General features: G+C 39.7%; 1 protein-coding gene across 1 annotated transcript in view; it reads left to right on the plus strand.

Annotated features, from left to right (window-relative positions):
* The first annotated feature begins 6,921 nt into the window (after window positions 1-6,921).
* PRIM2 (DNA primase subunit 2) overlaps window positions 6,922-22,873 on the plus strand; it is a 128,687-nt gene continuing 112,735 nt past the window's right edge. Inside the window, exons 1-5 of the mRNA XM_070733030.1 lie at window positions 6,922-7,054; window positions 10,991-11,156; window positions 11,432-11,535; window positions 13,766-13,845; window positions 18,415-18,535. Of these exons, the coding sequence (XP_070589131.1) occupies window positions 11,006-11,156; window positions 11,432-11,535; window positions 13,766-13,845; window positions 18,415-18,535 (456 nt within the window). The 5' untranslated portion in view covers window positions 6,922-7,054; window positions 10,991-11,005. The remainder of the gene's footprint in view (window positions 7,055-10,990; window positions 11,157-11,431; window positions 11,536-13,765; window positions 13,846-18,414; window positions 18,536-22,873) is intronic.

Consider the following 22,873-nt stretch of genomic DNA (forward strand, 5'->3'; position numbering starts at 1 on the left):
ATGTGCGCGTGTAATACATATAGCATACATATATATTCATATGCATATACACATGCTATGTGTTATGTATATGTGTATACATATACATGCTATATTATATTATATTATATTAATTTATAAAATTTATATGCCACCCAACTCCAGTTGCACTCTGGGCGGCTTACAATAATAACAATTAAAAGATAATATAAAACTATGTTAATAACCCTTAATAAAACCACACATAACTCAATCATTCATGGCCAAGTCAAAATTTATTTGTTTGTTTATTTAATTTGAATTCTATGCCTCCCAATTCTGAAGGACTCAGGGTGGCTTACAACAACAAGCTGATAACCTAGTGGCTCCAGGCCGTTGTGTGTGTCTATAGTCAGCTAGTCTTTGACTTACAGCCACAATTGAGCCCAAAATTTATCTTGCTAAGCTTGGCAATTGTTAATTGAGTTTGACCTTTTAATTGATCTTATGACCTTTCTTGCCACAGTTGTTAAGTGACTTGCTGCAGTTAAGGTAGTAATACGGTTGTAAAGTGAGTGGCTTCCACATTGCTTGTCAGAAGGTCTCAAAAGGGGATCGGTCACATGACACTGCAACCATCATAAATATTAAATTAGTTGCTAAGCATCTGGATTTTGATTATGTGACTATGAGGATGAGTCAAAGGTCATAAGTGAGAAAAACGGTTGTAGGTAACTTTTTTCAGTGCTGTTGTAATTTTAAACAGTCATCAAATGAAGTCAAGGACTACCTGTATGTTTATTTATTATTTATTTATTTATTCAATGTTTATGCCGCCCTTCTCCTTAGACTCAGGGCGGCTTACAACATGTTAGCAATAGCACTTCTTAACAGAGCCAGCCTATTGCCCCCACAATCTGGGTCCTCATTTTACCCACCTCGGAAGGATGGAAGGCTGAGTCAACCTTGAGCCAGTGATGAGATTTGAACCGCTGACCTTCAGATCTACAGTCAGCTTCAGTGGCCTGCACTACAGCACTCTACCTGCTGTGCCACCCCGGCTCTTGTATGTGTGTGTGTGTGTGTATACTTGTTTTCATAGATTTTCATGGGTACAGGTATGACGGTCTTGGTATATTTGGGTTTCTTCCCATGTAGGATTTAGAAATTTCTGGCGACGTTTCGATGAGGTCCCACTCGTCATTTTCAGGCTGGTGCTTCTGTCCTTGTTTGCCCTAGAACAAGGACAGAAGCACCAGCCTGAAGATGACGAGTGGGACCTCATCGAAACGTCGCCAGAAATTTCTAAATCCTACACAGGAAGAAACCCGAATATACCAAGACCGTCATATATATATACAGTATATACATACACACACACACACACACACACATATATATACACATATATACGTACATGTATATAGAGAGAGTAATATATACATATCACATTTATAGAGTAACATATAAAAATTGGCTGAAGTTTATTAAATTTGTATAGGTAGTCTTCAACTTGTGACCATAATTGAGCCTGGCAATTATGCTCATAAATTGTGATCACAATATGAAACCAATCTCCCATATTGGGCATATTTTTTCACATACTGAAAGCATATGCTGATTTCTGGAAAAAAAATGTAGCCTATTGCAGTAACGCAACCATAGGTGCTGCAAACAGCTGCAAATGCAGACTGGTTGGAGAGTAAGTATCCAAAATGCAACCATATAACTGGTGTGTATATAATTTTGGAATCTGAAGTAACTTTTGCAGATAGGTAATAAGCTCAGTCATTAAATGACTGGTTGTAAATTGAGGATTACCGTTATGCCACCAAACTCCCATTGACTTTGGGCAGCTTACAACAATTAAAGAAATGAAAAATGAAATAAATAAAAGAAAAAAGATAGCAAATTCGATGAAGGAAGGGCTCTCACTCACCAAAGGTCTGGATGAAGAGGTTCTTCTGAATCAATGGTGGACAGGGGAGGCATCCAGATCTTAGGGGATACTAAGGACTGCTCCAAAGGGAGTAGACTTTTCGAGATTCCTAAGAATGAAAATATCTAATAGAAGAAAACCAGAGTGGCGCCCAACTAATCAGACAGATCCTGTGGGAGACAGGCATACGAAAAACAAAAATATTTTTACTTTTGCTTTCCAATTTCCCAAGGTCATTGCTGAGGAAACAAATTCAAGGATGAAGTATGGAGGGCTGGTTCACATTATTATGTGTTAACATCAATTATTAGGTGGTTTCCAAATTATTTCTCGGCTGAATTATTTACATAAATTTGTTTTACACTTGTTGTGAGCCGCCCCGAGTCTTCGGAGAGGGGCGGCATACAAATCCAAATAATAAATAAATAAATAAATAAATAAACTACAGTCTGAAGCCGTACCAAAAGTTTCCTCTGATACAGGGGAGAATTCATTTATGATACATTCCTATCTAATGGGAATATATGTATATTTATTCTGATTTATTTCTATCATGGCTACATGTGTATACAGTGATCCCTTGATTTTCGCGGTCTCGATTTTCGCGAAACGCTATACCACAGTTTTTCAAAAAATAATAATTTAAAAATACTCCACGGTTTTTTTTCTATTCCACGGTTTTTCCCACCCGATGACGTCATACGTCATCACCAAGAATCACTTCTCTGTCTCTTTCTCTTTCTTTCCTGTCGTTCTCTCTTTCTCTATCTGTCCCCCTCTTGCTCTCTCTCTCTTTCCCACTTTCCCTCTCTTGTTTTCTTTCTCTCACTCTTTCGGGCGAGCGGCGGGCGGGTGGGCGGCGAACGGCGGGCGAGCGGCGGGCGAGCGGCGAGCGAACGGGCGAGCGGTGAGCGAACGGGCGAGCGGCGGGCGGGCGAACGGTGAACGGCGGGCGAGCGGCGAGTGAACGGGCGAGCGGTGGGCGGGCGAGCGGCGAGTGAACGGGCGAGCGGCGAGTGAACGGGCGAGCGGCGGGCGAGCGGCGGGCGGGCGAGCGGCGGGCGGGCGGGCGAGCGGCGAGCGAACGGGCGAGCGGCGGGCGGGCGAGCGGCGAGGGCGCGCATGCGCAGATGGTGTTTTTACTTCTGCACCACTATACCGCGGAAAATCGATTATCGCGGGAGGTCTTGGAACGTAACCCCCGCGATAATCGAGGGATCACTGTATATATTGATATGTATATATATATATAGTGATATCAGGGGTGGTATTCTGCCATTTTGGATTGGTTCAGGCAAACTGGTAGCGGCGACTGGACTGGGATGTAATGACATTCTATTTAGCCATATTTTCAAGACAGGTCAGTTATGTCTGTTGATTCAAATAAAAGCTCATCGCTGATTGGTTCCCGCGCGGCAAGCAGACAAAAGTTGCCAAAGTTAAACGTCTGTCTGCAGTTTTGCCGTGCTTTTTCACAAGTATAAATAGGGCAATGGGCAATCTGTTGTCGTTGTTGGGATTTAGCATAGTTGGTGAATGTTCCTGTTCCAGTTCTATTCTTAATAAATCATTGAGAGAAACTACAACAGTCTCCTGTAGTCCCGACTTAACAAGGCCAATGGGTAGTAATTATGAAGAAAGTATATGCACCAGGGCTGGGCTCCAGCCAGAACGTTAAATTGAGCTCACCGCCGTGGCTCGTGAGTGCTTGCGGGGCCAGCTCGATTTTGTTTCTGCACCTGTGGAGATAGCAAAATTGTGTACGTAGCTGCTGGTATGCCTGTGTTTCGGCATGCACGGAAGCAAAAAAACTTCACAGAGACACAGGTGCACCTGCGGCTCTATGCACAATTTTCCTATCTCCACAGGTGCAGAAGAAAAATTGCGCTGGCCCTACAAGCATTCATGAGCCCAATTTAGCGTTCCGACTGGCAGCCTACCTCTGATATGCATTTAGGTGTATTGTGTTTAAATTATATAATATTTGTATGGTGAAATCCCTAAATGAATAAATCCTGTTGATATTGTAGAGTAGTGCTGTCAAATTCATGGTCCCCAGGCCGGATGCGTCATGCACTGGCCACATACACATACACTTTAGTGAAGGGGAAAAAAGTCCCGATATGCCATGTGACGACGCCCATGACAACACGAGTGTGACACCCCTGCTAATAGAGAAACCCTGCCTAGTATTAATCTCTATAGACACAGGATTGAAAACCATTATTTGCTGAAGAAAATGAAAACTAAGTTTATTTTTTAACCAGGAATATATAATAATAATAATAATTAATAATTTATTAGAATTGTATGCTGCCCTCTTCGAAGACTCGGGGCGGCTCACAACAACAATAATAACAATGTTACAATGAGACAAATCTAATATTAAAAAACATCTCAAAACCCCATCATTTAAAAACCATGGAACACACGTATACCAAACATAAAATATAAAAAAGCCTGGGGGAGGTATCTTAGTTCCCCCATGCCTGGTGATACAAGTGGGTCTTAAGTAATTTGTGAAAGACGAGGGTGGGGGGAGTTCTAATCTCTGGGGGGAGTTGATTCCAGAGGGCCGCCACAGAGAAGGCTCTTCCCCTGGGGCCCACCAAATGACATTGTTTAGTCGACGGGACCCGGAGAAGGCCAACTCTATGGGACCTTATCGGCTGCTGGGATTCGTGCAGTAGAAGGCGGTTCCGGAGGTATTCTGGTCCGATGCCATGTAGGGCTTACATATGCATACGTGTGCACACATTATATATATGTGCACACACGCACACACACGTTTTTTATATATGCACACATACACACACGTGCCCCCCCTCCCCAATGTGTAAGTATACTTCCTGATAATCTTGTAAACAAAGATAAAAGACTCAGTTACAGATGGAACAAAAAGATAAAAAGCAAACTTTCTGTATATTACCGGCAATTGGTTGAAATAAGCAGAATGTTCCTCATGTATTGTGACAATAGCATAGAAATGGAAAGGATAATCTTGAAGTTCCATGATTCATAATGAGCAATGCTCCTGAGTAAATATATTTATGAATGATATAAAGCAAACTAATTACAACACTTGCTATATTCAGGAAGGAAAAATGTAAATCAGGGTCTCCAACTGGTGGCCCAGAGGCAGATGCATCACATACAGGCTAAACCCACCCCAGCTCTTTGAAGGGAAAAACCATCACAATACATCACATGATGGCAATGTAATACCACAAGTTTGGCACCTGTTATCTAAATGAAACAGCCTCTACATTTTCTGAAATATACTGTACAGGTAGTCCTTGACTTACAATAGTTCATGTAGTGACTGTTCAAAGTTACAACAGCACTGAAAAAAACGATGTATGACCATTTTTCACAGTTACAACTTTTATAATATCCTGATGGCCCTGTGATCAAAATTCAGTTGCTTGGTATATTTATGTGAACCAGAACCATGTGCTTGGCATATTTATGTGAACCAGTGTTTAAGACATTTAGCTATGTCCCAAGGTCATGTAATTACCTTATGTGACCTTCTGACAAAGTCAATGAGGAAGCCAGATGCACTTAAGAATTAGGTTACTAATTTAACCAACTGCAGTGATTCACTTAACAACTGTGGCAAGAAATACATGCATTATATTGAACACATAGATAGAACTACAAATTTCCCAACTGCAACAGATAGCAGTGAAAGCTGGTTCATTAGAAGTGATGACAGAATTAATTACTTTAAATTATTTTGAGAGATGCCTTGGATCACAAAATAACAGTTTGAAGGGATCTTGGAAATCTAATGTTCTCAAGCAGTAGACCTTGTTTCATTTGGAACAGATAAAATAAGATAAAACAAGGTCAGCCAGCTCCCCATAAGCATTAATTACAAGGTTATTTTTTTGATATTTTGAACACACAGCGCCTAGACAAACATTGCTGGCGACATCCTTGATGCCTGAAAGATAGGAAGGCAATTAAGAAAAGGCCAACAAAACTGGGCTCATACCTATTACAGTAATATATGTAATTGTTTACACTGACTCAAGAAAACAATTGTACACTGCTCAAAAAAATAAATAAAAGGAACACTTAAACAACCCAATATAACTCCAAATAAATCAAACTTCTGTGAATCAAACTGTTCACTTAGAAAGCAACAGATTGACAATCAATTTCACATGCTGTTGTGCACATTCAACTTTGTATAGAACAAAGTATTTGATGAGAATATTTAATTCATTCATTCAGATAGAGGTTGTTATTTGAGTGTTCCCTTTATTTTTTGAGCAGTATACTTTTGTAGCAGTAGTTGCAGGTAAGAGTTAGAAATATCTAACTCCAACACCTATGAATCAGTAGAACTGCCTTCATGGGTTGTGGGTTCTACATCACTGAAGGCTTTTAAGAAAGACTGAACATCCATTTGTTTGAAATGACATAAGGCAGAGATCTTCAAACTCGGCAACTTTCAAGACTTGTGGACTTCAACTCCTAAAATTCTCCAGCCAGCATAGAGAATTCTGGGTGTTGAAGTCCAAGTTTGGGGATCACTGACATAGGGGCTCCTGCAGGAGCAGAGGGTTGGACTAGAAGACCTCCAAGGTGCCTTCAAACTTTGTGCTAAGGCGTAACCAAGAAAGACCTCTATTCCAAAACGTGAACCAAAAGGAAGGAAAATTGCAACGCCCAAAGCCTCGGATCGCTTTCCATAACTTTCATAATTATTTTTTTGGTGTGTGTGTGTGTGTGTGTGTGTGCGTTCGTTTTATTTCAACGCATGATTGCCTCCCTTACTCCTAAAGCCCCTTAAGTTAGAAACCGGAAGTGCAAGCTGCGTAAGACGCTCACACATTTATCTCTATGGTATTTACAAGCGCCTCAAAACGGATGGCTCGAAAACGTGAGACTCCTCTAAAACGCAGGGGGGCTTCCCACCCCCGCACGCGCAGTTCCCTCGATTTGCAGCCTTTCCCGCCCCCTTGAAATGACAGATGTGGAAGAAGGCGAGGGCGTTGCCATAGCAACTCCCTAGAAGCAGGCGGAAGAGCCAATCGGATGTACGTTTTAACGGAGGGGAGGAGATGACGTCAGAGGAGGGTTCGGCGTGTACTGATTTAGCGCGGGAGATTTAGTCGCCTTTATTATACGAACAGTGGTTGATCGGTGAGTAGTTTATTTTTATATTTTTTTATTTTTGCATGGACTCCTTTCTTGTTTAGGTGATGATATCAACACCGTTTGTGATCCCACACGCGCTTTATTTATTAGTTTGACTGAATTCTAGAGCAAGGGTCTCCAACCTTGGCTACTGTAAGACTTGTGGACTTCAACTCCCAGAATTCCTCAGCCAGTAAAAGCTGAGCAAAAGCAAAGCAAAGCTGGCTGAGGACCTCTGGGAGTTGAAGTCCACAAGTCTTAAAGTTGCCAAGGTTGGAGACCCCTGTTAAAGTGTTTTCTTTTATAATAAGTAGAACACCCAAATCCTGCGGTGGTCCATTTCTGCCTCTGGGGTTTCCTGGTGCTTTCGGAGCTTGGTGGTTTTCTTGCAGGCGTTTTATTATCCAACTAGGCAACATTACACAACTGATGTCTGGCAATGAAACATCTTGAAAGAAATCACCAAGCTAGCTCAGAGAGCACCAAGTGTAAAATTTAAACCTGAACTACAAATTAATACAAATGGTCCTTGATTTGCAACTGTTCCTTTAGTGACCGTTCAAAGTTAAACTGTACTGAAAAAAGTTACTCATGATGACCATTTTTCACATCCCCCCCATGCATCCCCATGATCACATGACCAACATTCAGATGATGCAAACTGACTTCTGTTTATGATGGTTGCACTGTCCTGGGGTCATGTGATCACCTTTTGCCACCTACTGACAAGCAAAGTCAAGGGAGAAGCCAGATTCACTTAACGGCCAGGTTACTAAATTAACTGGAATGATCACTTAACAGCTGTGGCAGGAAAGGTTATAAAACGGGGCAAATCTCACTTAACAAAATGTCTTGCTTAGCAACAAAAATTTTGGGCTCAATTGTGGTCGTAATTCGAGGAGTGCCTGTATTCTTCTCTCTCAGCTATCTGCCTCTCTTCAGATGTGTGGGGACCTTAATTCCAGAGAGGAGACATCCTTCCAACAAATACAAAAAGTACTAACTTCTACAACATGATTCCTTCTCCTTCTGGAATGAGGCAGGGAGTATTCACGCAATGCTCTTTTAAACTGTATCTGCCAAATTTGTACTCTTTTTTTTTTTAATTTTTTTTTTTTTTGGAAAAATACTTTATTTATTTACAAGAATAATTAAAAACAGGGAGGGGGATTGGGGGGAGGGGGGACAGAATGAAAGGTTGGGGGTAGGATAGGGTAGGGGGGGAGAATTCAAAAACAAAACATATTATAATAAAATTGTAATACAAGTGAGTTATAGTACACGAGTGTTTTAGAAAAAAAAACGTAATAACTCTTATTTTCTTAATCTTACTATTTATGTTTGGAAGTAACTCAAATATAGTATTCCTTAGTATACATATATTGACATTAAAGTTTTAGTTATAAAGAGGTGGAATAAAGAAAAAGAGAAAGAGAGAAAAGAAAAGAAAAAAGGAATATATAAAAAAAGAAATGAAAGAAAGAAAGAAAGAGAGAAGAGTCTGCATTTAATGCAGACGTTTTTATGGACGACTTTTGTTTAATTGTGGGGTGGGGAGTATGTGGGTGATATGATGGGTGTGTATAAAGATTGATTATTTTGAAAGTAGTCAGTATGTTTGTAATGTGTATTAAGTTAGTTAGAAAACAGATAAAAAGAGATTTGATATATTTTCTTGTTGCAAGTTTGATTAGTTTTTGGTGCTTCTTTTCTAATTTATTTTAATATTAATTTAAGTGTTGAAGGTAGTTTTGGGTATGATAATGTATAAGCTTTACATTAAAATTTTTTTGTATTTTTTCTGAGAAACCCATTTATACCAACTTTCCCATGCTTCGTAATATTCTGAGTCATTTTTGTTTTGTGCTTCCATTGCTATTTTGGACATTTCAGCACATTCGTTAATTTTCGTAATTATTGTAAAGAAAGAGGGTACTTGGTCCGATTTCCAGAGAGAGGCATATGATATTCTGGCAGCAGTTATTATTTGTAGTATAAGGTATTTTTCTGTCTTAGTAAGATTTTGTCTGAATATCCCCAAAAGATAGAGCTCAGGTTTGAGTGGTAATTTGATTGACATGACTTGGTCGATTAGGGATTGAATTGTTGTCCAGTATTTTTGTGCAATTGGGCATGTCCACCATGTGTGGTAGTAGGTTCCAGGTTTGATCTTGCACTTCCAGCAGGTCGGTGAGAAGTTGGGAAACATTTTGGATATTCTTGCTGGGGGCAAATGCCAACGATAAAACATTTTAATTTGGTTCTCCTTATAGGACATTGCAGTTGTCATTTTATAATTTGATGTCCATGTTTTCTCCCAGTCAATTAAGTTAATCGTATATCCAAAATTCTGAGCCCAAGCTATCATACAACATTTCACTTGCTCTTCAGGATTTTCTTGAATTAGTAAGTAGTTGTACAATTTTGAAATCATTTTTGTAGAAGGGCCAAAAAGAATCGTGTCTATTACATTATTATTTTGAAATCCAAATTGCTTTTTGTGTTGTTCATATTTTAGTTTAATTTGTAAATATGTTAACCAGTCTATATTAATTCCTTGATTGTTCAATTGTTGTTTAGAAATAAGAGCGTCTGATTCATCAAGTAGTTGTTGGTATCTCAGAGTTTTGGAGTACGAGAAAAGATTGGGAAAAGTTATTATTTCATTGGGGGATATCCATTTTGGTATTGAGGTGTAGTAATTTTTTTTTATAGTAAACCAGATTGTTATTAGTGTTTTACGTAAGTAATGATTTTTAAAGTATTTGGGTATTTTGTGGTAGTCTGCTGTCAAGAAAGTATGCCACCCAGCAAGAAGATCAAATCCTTCCAGAGTTAAGAGTCTTGTGTTTTGGAATGTAATCCAATTTTTAATCATAGTTAAAATGGTAGCTTGATAATACATGTAAAAATCTGGAAGTCCAAGTCCACCCCTGGATCTAAGGTCTTGAAGGTTTTTCAATTTTATTCTGGCCTTCTTCTTGGTCCAAATAAACTTCTTTACTTGTTTGTGAAGAATATTAAAAAAAGTTTTATTCAAATTTATTGGAGCAACCTGAAATAGGTAAAGAAACCTTGGAAGAATGTTTGATTTTATGGCAGCTATTTTTCCCATAATAGATAAGTTTAATTTTGACCATCTGTTAAGATCTTGTTGTATTTCTTTAGCTAATCGTTCATAATTGTCTTTTTTGATCGTAGCATAATTCGAAGTACTCTTAAATGAGCTGAATTCATCCATTGTGGATTAATTTATGGTTTAATATATTGTGTGGAATCACTTGATTGGATTAAATGCAACGCTATGGATAATTTATCCATGTATGGATACAGATAATATGGTAATACAGTTGACTGTATTAATTTAGCAAATCATATTTCTTTTAGTCATTAGTCTCTAGGCATTTAGGGTCAGGTATGGTTTACAGGCTTCATTCTTGTTGCTTCTTTTATACTGAGCATTTAGTTGCTAGCCAAGGAATAAAAGGAATGTAGGATTTTTGCTGTAACATAGGAGGAATTTTGCCTCCATCCACTTTTATTCAAGTATTTGTGAGCAGGAATCTAATATAGACCTCTTGTCTATATTTTCCCTTTGAAGGCAGCAAAGAGATTTTGAATGGATGCTGTTCATTTTCCTGTACAATAAAGATGTCCTCAAGTTGAGTTCAATTCCTGGTGATTGTCTTGTGCCATTTCTTTGTCAGATTCCAGATTTTTACAAAATGTAAAATTTTAATTGCTTTTAAAATTAGGTAGTTGTGGTTGGGGAAAAAATCATGATATTAAATACATATAACCAAGCCTAGAAGCAACTTGATCCCAAAATAAAACTTGTATTTTTATATAATATATGTAATGAATATTCTGACTCATGCTTATCTTTTTCTATCTTAGTTGTTCATTTCATATTTCCTTAAAGTTTTGCAACATTCTTTATAGGTTTATGTGGAAAAAATGCAGTTTTCTTCAAATGTCAGACGGGGAACTTTGAAATTAGGAGATAAACAGGAGTCATATCCGCTTAGTGTCCAGTTTTATCTGCAGCACCCTACTGAAAATATTTCTCTGATGGAATTTGAAAGTTTTGCAGTTGATAGATTAAAATGTGAGTATATAGAGTATATAACAAAAAATAGTTTCCCCCCTCCATTATATATAGTTTTTCAGGAGGATCCATATTTTGATGGAATTGCATATTTCTTCATCTTTTTCATAGTTACAGATGTTTGATATGATAGCATTCACAATACATGTGGTTACTGTAATCTGGTTCTTAGTGCTAGAATATATTGATTGCATGAAAGTAATATTTTCAGATATTGTATGTTTTTAATCACTTCTCCATTGTCATATCTCAACACTCTTGTCTGGTTTTTGCAGTACTCAAAGCAGTTGAGAACTTGGGTGTGAGTTATGTGAAAGGTGGTGACCCTTACCAGGAAAAACTACAGACTGAACTTCGACACCTTAAATTTCCATATTATGTAAGTAGAAATAAATACTATGCCCTTGATGCTTGGCACACAGAATAAAATAAAATATCATTTGATGAGAGATGCAATTTAAGTGGGTCTGGGATGTAATGTGATTTTCATCTTTGAATTTGGCATTTATTGTGCACCTGTTTCAAATTGATGGCCTATGTAATAAACTTTGCAGTTAGTCCTCTTGATTATTTCTGTTAATTGCATAATTGATATGCGTTCATCTAACATTGCTTTAATTGTTTCAGGTACTTTAGGTAATTCCGCCTTTTCTAAGTACAGTGATACCTCATCTTACAAACACCAAGTCATACAAACTTTTCGAGATGCAAACCCGGGGTTTAAGATATTTTTGCCTCTTCTTACAAACTATTTTCACCTTACAAACCCACCGCCACCACTGGGATGCCCCACCTCCGGACTTCTGTTGCCAGCGAAGCGCCCGTTTTTGCACTGCTGGGATTCCCCTGCAGCATCGCAAAAACACAGAAGTCCGGAGGTGGGGTTTCCCATGGAGGGGAGCCTCAGGGGAATTCCAGCAGTGCAAAAACGGGCGCTTCGGCTGGCAAAAGGGATGGATTTTGGGCTTGCACGCATTAATCGCTTTTCCATTGATTCCTATGGGAAACATTGTTTCGTCTTACAAACTTTTCACCTTAAGAACCTCGTCCCGGAACCAATTAAGTTTGTAAGACAAGGTATCACTGTATTATTTTATTTTCTCTTATAATATTAACACTCGATCATTTAAATTCTTATAGTAATTTTGAATCACTTTCTTTTTATCATCGTTTTGGTGGTGAATTATTTCCTGCATTATCTATTAGTTTAGCTATCAATTTATTTTCTTTCTCTTTTTTCAGTTTATACACCAGCCATCTTCCTGGTTTATTTGCATTTTCAAAGAAATTTTGTTTGACAATTTTCTGTGCTAGTTCTTCTTTATCTATCATGCTCAACTTGTGTTTTGTTAAGTCCATTTGGTTCTTTATGACCTTTTTTATGGGTCTTTTTGTAATTCTATCTCCAATGTTTTATATTCTTCTTCTAGTATCCCTTGTTTCTTTTTTTCTGTTCTGTTTTCCTCTTTATGTTATATCTCAGTGATGGCAAACCTATGGTATGGATGCTACAGGTGGCATGCGGAGCTATATCTGCTGGCACATGAGCTATTGCCCTAGCTCAGCTCCAAAATGCATGTGTACGCTGGCCAGCTGATTTTTGGCTCACACAGAGGTTCTGGGAGGGCATTTTTAGCTTCCAGAGGGCCTCTGGGGGAATGGGGAGGGCGTTTTACCCTCCCTCGGCTTCAGGGAAGCCTTTGGAATGAAACACGAGCCTACTGGGCCCACCAGAAGCTGTGAAACAGGCAGTTTCCGGCCTTCAGACAGCTTCCAGAGAGCAGGGGAAGGTGTTTTTGCTCTCCCCAAGCATTGAATTATGGTTGCGGGCACTTGCGCATGCGCAATAGTGTGCGCCCACACTCTTTCGGCATTCAAGGAAAAAAAGGTTCACCATCACTCTTATAGCTAATCCTCTAATATAGGCCTTAGCTGTATCCCATACGTTTTGTAATGATGTTTCTTCTTTTCTATTCTCTTTAAAGAAAAGGTTTGGTTCTGTTTCCCTTAATTGGATACATTCCTTTTCTTTCAGTATTTCTTGGTTCAGTGTCCATCTTGATGTTCTTTTTTGTCCCTTCCATATAATTTTTATTGGATTATGATCTACCCATTGCTTACTTCTTATTTGCTTATTTCTATACTTATTTCCTGTATATTGGCTTTCGGTTCCGCTATCATCCATATCATATCAATTCTTGACTAGGACATGTGTCTATTTGAATAAAAGGAATATTGATTTTCTTTGGGATGTATTTCTCACCAAGCATCTTGAATGACTAGTTCTTCCACCATTCCAAAGAAAGTCCTAGGAATTGTCTTCCTTGGTTTTTTTCTTTACCTTTCTGATTTTATAGCCCATTTCCACATCCATAATTGCATTGAAATCTCCCAAGATACATATATTTTGATATTCCAATTAATACTCCAAAAGAATGCTTTGAAGGGTGGAAGTTGCAGGAGATTGGAAATATATAGGGAAGAGGGAAACTGTAATTATCTGAGCTTGCCTTCTGTTTACATGGTGAAGTTACTATTCACTAATATGTAGTATGCTACACTGGATGTGATGCTGATTTTGTTTTACTGCTATATTGTTTTCTAACTAGGCTTTGATTGAAGATGATTATGATGCAAGAAGAAAAGACCATATTTCTCATTTTATACTACGCCTTGCCTACTGCCAATCGTAGGTATTATTAGTCTAATTATTATAAGATCCAGTTGTTGAAACCTACAGATTTGTTATGATTTTCAGATGTATTTGATATTGCCTGTATTTTGGAGTTGTGATTTCCAAAATGGAAAACCCCTGTAAGTGGATATGGCAGGTAGAAGAAAGTAAGTGCTTTATTTGCAGGCAATATTATTAAAATGCTGTATTGTATAGCCTGAATTCCAGCAATCCTGGGTGATTCACAAATTAACACAGGAAAAACATATCAGTAAGACAAAGGAATGTGCCAAAATTGGGCCGATTTAAAGATATACAGTGGTACCTCATCATACGAACTTAATTGGTTCCAGGAGGAGGTTCATAAGTTGAAAAGTTCGTAAGATGAAACAATGTTTCCCATAGGAATCAATGTAAAAGCAAATAATGCGTGCAAATCCTTCAGGAAAATCCCAAACTTTAGAAGGGAGGCGAACAGAGGGCAGGGAGGAGCAGCTAAAGGGGGCGGGTGGAAGAAGCAAGGCTAGGCTAAAAGGTGAGTGGGAAGGAAGAAAGGCAAGGGGGGGGCCCCTCCCTTTTCTTTCTTCAAAAGACACCGTTTCAGTTCCTTTGCAAGCACGTTGTTCTCTGCAAAATTTTTCCTCCCCCAAGCTGCCCCTCCCTCTTCCCTTTTCTTTCTTCAAAAGACACCCTTTCAGTTCCTTTGCAAGCACTTTGTTCTCTGCAAAATTTTTCCTCCCCCAAGCTGCCCCTCCCTCCTCCCTTTTCTTTCTTAAAAAGACACCCTTTCAGTTCCTTTGCAAGCACGTTTTTCTCTGCAAAATATTTCCTACTCCAAGCAGCCCCTCCCTTTTCTTTCTTCAAAAAAGGGGAAAAAAAGAAACCCCTTCATCCCAGCAGCAGCTGCTTGGGTTCGTAAGGTGAAAATAGTTCGGAAGAAGAGGCAAAAAAATCTTAAACACCGGGTTCGTATCTTGAAAAGTTCGTTAGAAGAGGTGTTCGTAAGATGAGGTACCACTGTACACTCACTATTCAGAAGGAACTTCACCTCCCTATCTCAAAATCGGGGTGAAAAGCCAGATCTTTAATATCATCCAAAAATTTTATTTATTAAATTTATATGCACCCATCTTCCCTAGAAGGTGGCACAGGCCTTAATTGTAAAACAACTAAAAATAATTAAAATATTAAAATGACTGAGATTAAATTATCATTAAAATCTACTAAAATAGAAACTAAAGGAGGCAAGATATGAACAGGATAGGGATGAAATCTTCCTGCCCGGTCAGCCACCTTCAGTGATCAGTGCCCCCTAGGCCAACCAGCAAAGCCAGATTTTAATACCCTTCCAGCAGAAGTTACAGGTGGTAGGATCTCAAATAATAAAGCCCCATGCAAAGGGTGTCAAATATTATTTCTTTGCGGGCCACATCAGGGTTGTGTTTGACCTCAGAGGTTTAGTCGTGGTGTTGTGGCAAGGCATGGGTTGGGCATGGTGGGCGTGGCCATGCCAACATCACTCGTGTCGGGGCACTGTGGTGGCCAAATATTAAGGTAGGACTTCCCTGTGACCATCCCTCCCTCATTATAATCTTCCTTCCTTCCTTCCCTCTCTCCCTCCCTCTTTCTTTCTTTCTTTCTTTCTTTCCTTCCTTTCTTCTTTTTCCTTCCCTCTTCATTCTCCTTCTTCCTTCCTCTCTTTCGTATTTTTCCTTCCTTGCTCTCTTCCTATCTTCCCTTCTTTCTCTTTCTCTTTCCTTTCCCTTTCTCCTTTCCTATCCCTTCTTGTGTATTCAAATGCAAAAAGGGAAACATTTTCTCTTTTGTTTTTAGTTTGTTTTGATTGTCCTCTGTCGGTGATTGGGCCCATGTTTTTGTTCTATCCCGGGCCTATGCAGATTGAAAACAAAGGTGGAATCCACATGCTGATATTTCAAATCAATCTTTTTATATAGAAAGCCTCATTTATACAAGCCAAATTCATGCATGTGAGTTCACCTTGGCAGCTTCTCAGTGAGAAGAGTTAAAAAACAGACCAGCGGCTAAGCAGTTGCCGAAGATCAAAGCTAATTGTGAATTCCTTCATGAGATAAAGAGTCTCCAGTTTCACTGACTTACATTTACAGGTTTCCGGCATCTCCACAGACAGGGCACTTTTACTCCAAGGGTTTTAGCAGGGAAATAACAGTTGGCTAGCGTAACATGGCTGAAACTTCAAACAGTTTTTGGCCGCGACAGCTTCTTGCAGCCCGCCCCTTCCAGTTTTGTTTTTGCTGGCAGAGGAACCGCTGGCTGCTCCTTTGCTGTTTCAGTGCCAGCCCTGTGGCCCCCTGAGGACTTGGATCTGGCCCATGAGCCTTGAATTTGATACCCCTGCCCTGTGCTATACACAGATTTATAAGTAACAGCCAGCACTTTGGCTATAATAATAATAATAATAATAATAATAATAATAATAATAATAATAATAATAATAATAATTTATTGGATTTGTATGCCGCCCCTCTCCGTAGACTCGGGGCGGCTAACAACAATGATAAAAACAGCATGTGACAATCCAATAATAAAACAACTAAAAACCCTTATTATAAAACCAAACATACACACAGACATACCATGCATAACTTGTAATGGCCTAGGGGGAAGGAATAGATGTGGTCTTCCTTAAACCCAATACCTCTTAGGTTGATTAAAATGTTATAGTGCGTGTTTTCTGAAAAAAAAAAAGGAAATTATTTATTGTTGTGAGGGGACAGTTGTTTTTCTTTGTCAAAAGATAAATAAAACCCTATAAATAATTTGTAATTGTCCAGGAGATAATCCCACATGCTCTTTTAAATATCCCATATAAGATAATTTTAAATATCTAATATAAAAATAATCCCACATGCTCTTTTAAACTCATGACTAGAATTTAGCCCAAATTTTGTATTGTTCAGTAAAATAGTTGTTAAGTGAGTTTTGTCCCATTTTATGACTTTCCTTGCCATACTTGTTAAGCGAATCACTGCAGTTGTTAAGTTAGTTAAGTGAATCTGGCTTCCTCATTGACTTCATCGGAAAGCTTCAAAAGCGGATCACATGAATCGGGGATACTGCAACTATCATAAATATGAGCCAGTTAAGAGTCCAAATTTTGATCATGTGGCCATGGGGGATGCTGCAACAGATGCTTATAATAAAATGTCTAATTCTTCAAATAACCTTTTTACATCATGTCGTGTCCTAATTTTAAGGTGTTTCACAACAAGTCAAAGCATGCATAATTTTACAATGTACAGTGATACCTCTTCTTACGAACCCCTCATCATACGAACTTTTCGAGATACGAACCCTGGGTTTAAGATTTTTTTGCCTCTTCTTCCGAACTATTTTCACTTTATGAACCCGCCGCCGCTGGGATGCCCCGCCTCCGGACTTCTGTTGCCAGCCGAAGTGCCCGTTTTTGCGCTGGTGGGATTCCCCTGAGGCTCCCACTTATGAAGTTCGTAAGACAAGGTATCACTGTATATGCGGTGTGTTAGAGATTTTCATAGTTCAACAGTGCCACCATGAGGCAAAACTTTACATTGTCACTCTTTTTATTCATAACTATTTAATATTGTATTTAGCTAGCACAATTATTAGTTCTTAATTTTTTTGTCTATGAATACTGTTGCTGACTATACATTTGGCATATTCAATATGTAAGTTTAAACAAAACAGTGCTATACTAAAAAGTTTTTTCTGTGTTATTTCACACATTTTTATTGAATGTAAAAATATTACAATTGATTTTAAAAATAATTTATTTAATATGATGTAACTATACAGTGTTCCCTCGCTTTTCGCAGGGGATGTGTTCCGAGACCGCCCGCGAAAGTCGAATTTCCGCGAAGTAGAAATGTGGAAGTAAATACAATATTTTTGGCTATGAACAGTATCACAAGCCTTCCCATAACACTTTAAACCCCTAAACTGCAATTTCTCATTCCCTTAGCAACCATTTAGATTATTACTCACCATGTTTATTTATTAACGTTTATTAAAAAAATTTTTTATTAAAGGCGGACGAAAGTTTGGCGATGACGTATGACGTCATCGGGCGGGAAAAACCGTGGTATAGGGAAAAAAACAGCAAAGTATTTTTTAATTAATATTTTTGAAAAACCGTGGTATAGCCGTTTTGCGAAGTTCGAACCCGCAAAAATCGAGGGACCACTGTATTGGTATTATATAAACTACTTTAAAAAAGAAATCTTGAGTATCAAAATGGAGAAAAAAAAATTAAATCATCTGAAAAAACAATGGAAAGAGGAAAAATAACTTGAATTGTGCTTTTCTAAGTAAATTCTGCTTTTGTACAATTTCTTGCATGGTTGAACAAAATAATAATTTTAAAATTATATCCTATATTCATAAAATACCAGTCTCCAGCTCATTGTTATCTTATAGGACTTCTAAACTGTATTTTGTTCCAATTAGCTATAAAAATAGAAAGTTAAATGCTTTTTTCCTATCTCATTGAAATTAAGACTCTAGAGAAACTGATTTATTGTATGTATCCAATTCAACTGCATTTCATTGTTCATTGTTTGATTATAGGGAGGAGCTTAAGAGATGGTTTATCCAACAAGAAATGGACCTCTTCCGTTATAGATTTAATCAGTTATCTCGTCCATTGGTTGAAAAATTTCTTCAGTATGCTAACTTGGGATATGATATTGTAAGTACTATATATTTAAATAACTCCATAATTGGTTTTTGTTTCAAGACCCTTACAAAAAGTATATAGGAGGATGGAAAAATAATTGATGGCGTTGGGCTTGTTTATATTGTTTATTTTGATCTGCTACTTTTTTATTTTATCAATTGGGAATTTGCTGCATCATATATGCTGCAATTATTATTAGACTGGGTATTCCTTTTCTGTTTCCCAGTTGCTCTCTTTCGGCCCTATAAAGGAACACAATGGAATACCACTTGTGAAAAAAAATCATAAGTATGAACCAGTTGCCAAGCATCTGAATTTTGATCACGTGACTATGGGGATGCTGCGACCAATGTTCCCTCTAATTTTTTCCCCCGTGTGGGCGGAAAAGTATAGTGTCTGAGCGGCAGTCCCCTTGGGACTGGGCGGCATAGAAATAAATAAATAAATAAATAAGAAAAAAAATCCCTTCTTTTATATTAAAAGAAATTAATAATTAAAAAAACCCAAAATCCATTACTATTAAAACTAAAACAACCAGCAAAACCAAAAACATAACTATTAATAAAAACAGGTGAGGGCTGGGTTTTTTTTTCTCTGTTATTATTTAAGTGCTTTTACCATATGCTTTAAATCAAGAGTCACTTCTCTCTCTGTTTCTCTCTTTCCTGTCATTCTCTGCCTCAATCATTTTCTCATTTCTCTTTTCTCCCCTTTTTTCTATCATTTCGCTCTATCTCTTCCTTCCACTCTTCTCTCTCTCTCTTCCTTCCTCTCATCTCTCTCTTGCTTTCTCTCTCTCTCTTTCCCTCTCTCCCCCTCTTTCTCTCTCTTTTTCTCACTTTCTCTCTCCCCCTCTTGCTCTCTCTTTTTCTCACTTTCTCTCTCTTGTTTTCTTTCTCTCTCTCACTCACTCTTTCTCTCTTTTCTTTCTCTCACTCTTTCTCTCTCTTGTTCTCTCTCTCTTGCTATCTCTTTCTCTCCCCTCTCTTTCTCACTCTCTCTCGTTCTCTCCATTCTTCTCACAGCGGAGACCGGTGGAGGTGATTTTCAATGTCGGGCGCGTGGGTGCTCGCGCTCCCCATCCCCCTTCCCCCGCGAAGGTCTTTCTTATTTTGAATGTTCCGAGTGGGCTGGCAGGGGGGCAGGGGCGGCCGCGGCTCTGTGCGCACCCTTGGAATAAGGTGTGCGGGGGGCGTTTTGGGGTGCACGTATAAGAATCAGTCATAAGTCATTTTTATCAATGCCGTAATTTCAAATAGCCACTAAACAACAGTAGTAAATTCACGACTATCTGTAAATCATATTTACTAACCTAGTGAAACTGAGATTCTGATTGACCTAGACATAAATGTATTGTCATCTTCCCTGAGTGTTGAGTTGTGATGGAATTGTGTGCTATATACAGTGAACCCTCGATCATCGCGAGGGTTCCGTTCCAGGACCCCACGCGATGATCGATTTTTAGCGAAGTAGCGGTGCGGAAGTAAAAACACCATCTGCGCGTGCGCAGATGGTGTTTTTGCTTCCACTGCCGCCCGCCCTTCGCCCGCCCACCCCGTTGCTCGCGCCTGGGGTGCGCGCGCGTTTGGGGACTCCCTAGATCCGCTCCCCAGCTGGGGAGCGGATCTAGGGACTCCCCAAACGCGCGCGCTTTCCCCAGCAACGCGCGCGCTTTCCCCAGCAACGCGCGCGCGGTGGGGACTCCCTAGATCCGCTCCCCAGCTGGGGAGCGGATCTAGGGAGTCCCCACCGCGCGCGCGTTGCTGGGGAAAGCGCGCACGTTTGGGGACTCCCTAGATCCGCTCCCCAGCTGGGGAGCGGATCTAGGGAGTCCCCACCGCGCGCGCGTTGCTGGGGAAAGCGCGCGCGTTTGGGGACTCCCTAGATCCGCTCCCCAGCTGGGGAGCGGATCTAGGGAGTCCCCACCGCGCGCGCGTTGCTGGGGAAAGCGCGCGCGTTTGGGGACTCCCTAGATCCGCTCCCCAGCTGGGGAGCGGATCTAGGGAGTCCCCACCGCGCGCGCGTTGCTGGGGAAAGCGCGCGCGTTTGGGGACTCCCTAGATTCGCTCCCCAGCTGGGGAGCGGATCTAGGGAGTCCCCAAACGCGCGCGCGTTGCTGGGGAAAGCGCGCGCGTTTGGGGACTCCCTATATCCGCTCCCCAGCTGGGGAGCGGATCTAGGGAGTCCCCAAACGCGCGCGCTTTCCCCAGCTGGGGAGCGGAGCTGGGATGTCCCCAAGCGCGTGCCGCCCGCCCGCCCACGCCGTTGCTCGCGCCGCCGCTGGGGTCTTACGGGGGCAAGAGGGGGAAGACCCAGGGAAGCCTCTGCCCGGCGGGGAAACTCCACCATCTATGCATGCGTGGAAGGGCACGCATGCGCAGATGGTGGAGTTTACTTCCTGGTTGAAAACTCGCGAAATAGCCCTTTCGCGATACTTGAACACGCGAAACTCGAGGGTTCACTGTATAATACCATGAGCTTATTATGGCCACAATGTGGCATATAGATTCAGTGATTTCTGTTCTGTTATTTTTGAGAATAATTGTGAGTTACCATCAGCACTATTCCTATTAGGTATTATGGAAAAGGAATTAGAAAATAAATATGGGAAATTAATATTGTATAACAGTGACAAGTTTGAGAAGCAATGAAATTCCTGCAGTGGAAGATCAAATTATAAAATTAACTGAGCTTTCAGGAATGGAGAAGTGGACCAGTCTGGTCAGAGAATAACATGACAATAAAAAAAAAAAGACTGGAAATCTTATGTGGACTTTTTGTTTAAAGAAGAAAAATTGAATTGATGATTTCAGGATTTAGGGATTAAAAATGGACCAAGGGGATGAGGAAAAGAATATTTATTGATTTGATTTGATTTAATTTGATTGATTTGATTTGATTTGATTTGATTTGACTTGACTTGACTTGACTTGACTTGATTTGTATGCCGCCCCTCTCCGAGGCCTTGGAGCGGCTCACAACAAGAAACAGTACAAATCCAATACTTAAAACAAATTAAAACCCTTAATATAAAAACAATCAAGAATAAGACGATACTGGTAATTATTTATAGAAAGGTAGAAGGCATAACTATATGTTTTCATTTCCTTTTTTCTTTTTTATATACATTTATTGTATTGAACAATTATAATTTACACACACTTATGCAGTCTGTGCTTGAGAGAGAGAGAGAGAAAGAAAAAAGAGAAAGAAAGAGAATAATGGTAAATTACCCTGTATTTAGAGGGAAGAAACAAGTTCTTTTTTAAACAAATGATTTAAATGGAATAATTTTTAATAATCTCCCCCACACCATGTTTGAAGCAAATTAAAAGATCAGGTGCAATACAAGTAAAAAAATGGAAGTGAATTGTGTGTTATAGCTACTTATCTTTCCTGAAGTGTATTCGTTTTTTTTCCTTCAGGATGGCTCTTCTTTAAACTGTACTGGCGCCTTAGTTTTTCATATTTGTACACAAATTTTTCAGTACATACAGTTCACACTAGGGTTCAGTACGCCTCCAGATGCCTCTAATGCTGTTCAGAGTATCTTTGTTATATGAAAGGAGGAATACAATGTCCTGAGTAGTCAGTTGGAGGAGCTAATGCTCTGCGTTTCTGTTATTGACAAAGTGGATAAGGAAGGAGAAAGAATAAATTGGGGGGCGGGGGGGGGGGAGGTGCGGGAATGCAGACGTTAGTGAAATTTGATTTTTCTCCAGGTAGCTTCTCTTTGATTTTGCTGCTGTTAGTTTTTTTAAAGAACCTTTTTGGGGAGCTTGATTAGGCAATGTAAATGGCATCTCTGCAGTGTGCTGCTCATCAATGAATCGCTCTGGCCTCTTTCCCTTAATTTTATAGCTATTTTAATTGACAAATAGTAGAGTAGTGTAGTATATGAATGCTGGTGCTTCAGTTTCTCCAGTTGTTGATAGTTTTGAATTTTCTTTGCAAGTTCCAGCCGGATAAGGAGTTTTGACAATAGTTAGTTTAAGGCCTTGAAGTCCTTGATGGTCTACTTTGTTTTGGACCTTTTTCAATATAGTTTCCTAATCATGTGAAATCAGTCAACACTGCATTGCTCATTTAGGATTCAGGCAGTGGTGGGCTACGAGCCGGAACGCTAAATTGTGCTTGCCGCTGCGGCTCATAAGTTCTTGTGGGGCCAGCGTGATTTTGCTGCTGCACCTGTGGAGGTAGCAAAATCACGCACGGAACCGCAGGTGCGCCGGTGTTTCGGCCAGGTTTTTTATGCTTCTGTGCATGCTGAAACACGGGCGCACCTGCGGCTCTGTGCGTGATTTTGCTACCTCTACAGGTGCAGCAGCAAAATCGTGCTGGCCCTGCAAG

The sequence above is a fragment of the Erythrolamprus reginae genome, chromosome 1, assembly GCF_031021105.1.
Source record: "Erythrolamprus reginae isolate rEryReg1 chromosome 1, rEryReg1.hap1, whole genome shotgun sequence".
NCBI lineage: Eukaryota > Metazoa > Chordata > Lepidosauria > Squamata > Dipsadidae > Erythrolamprus > Erythrolamprus reginae.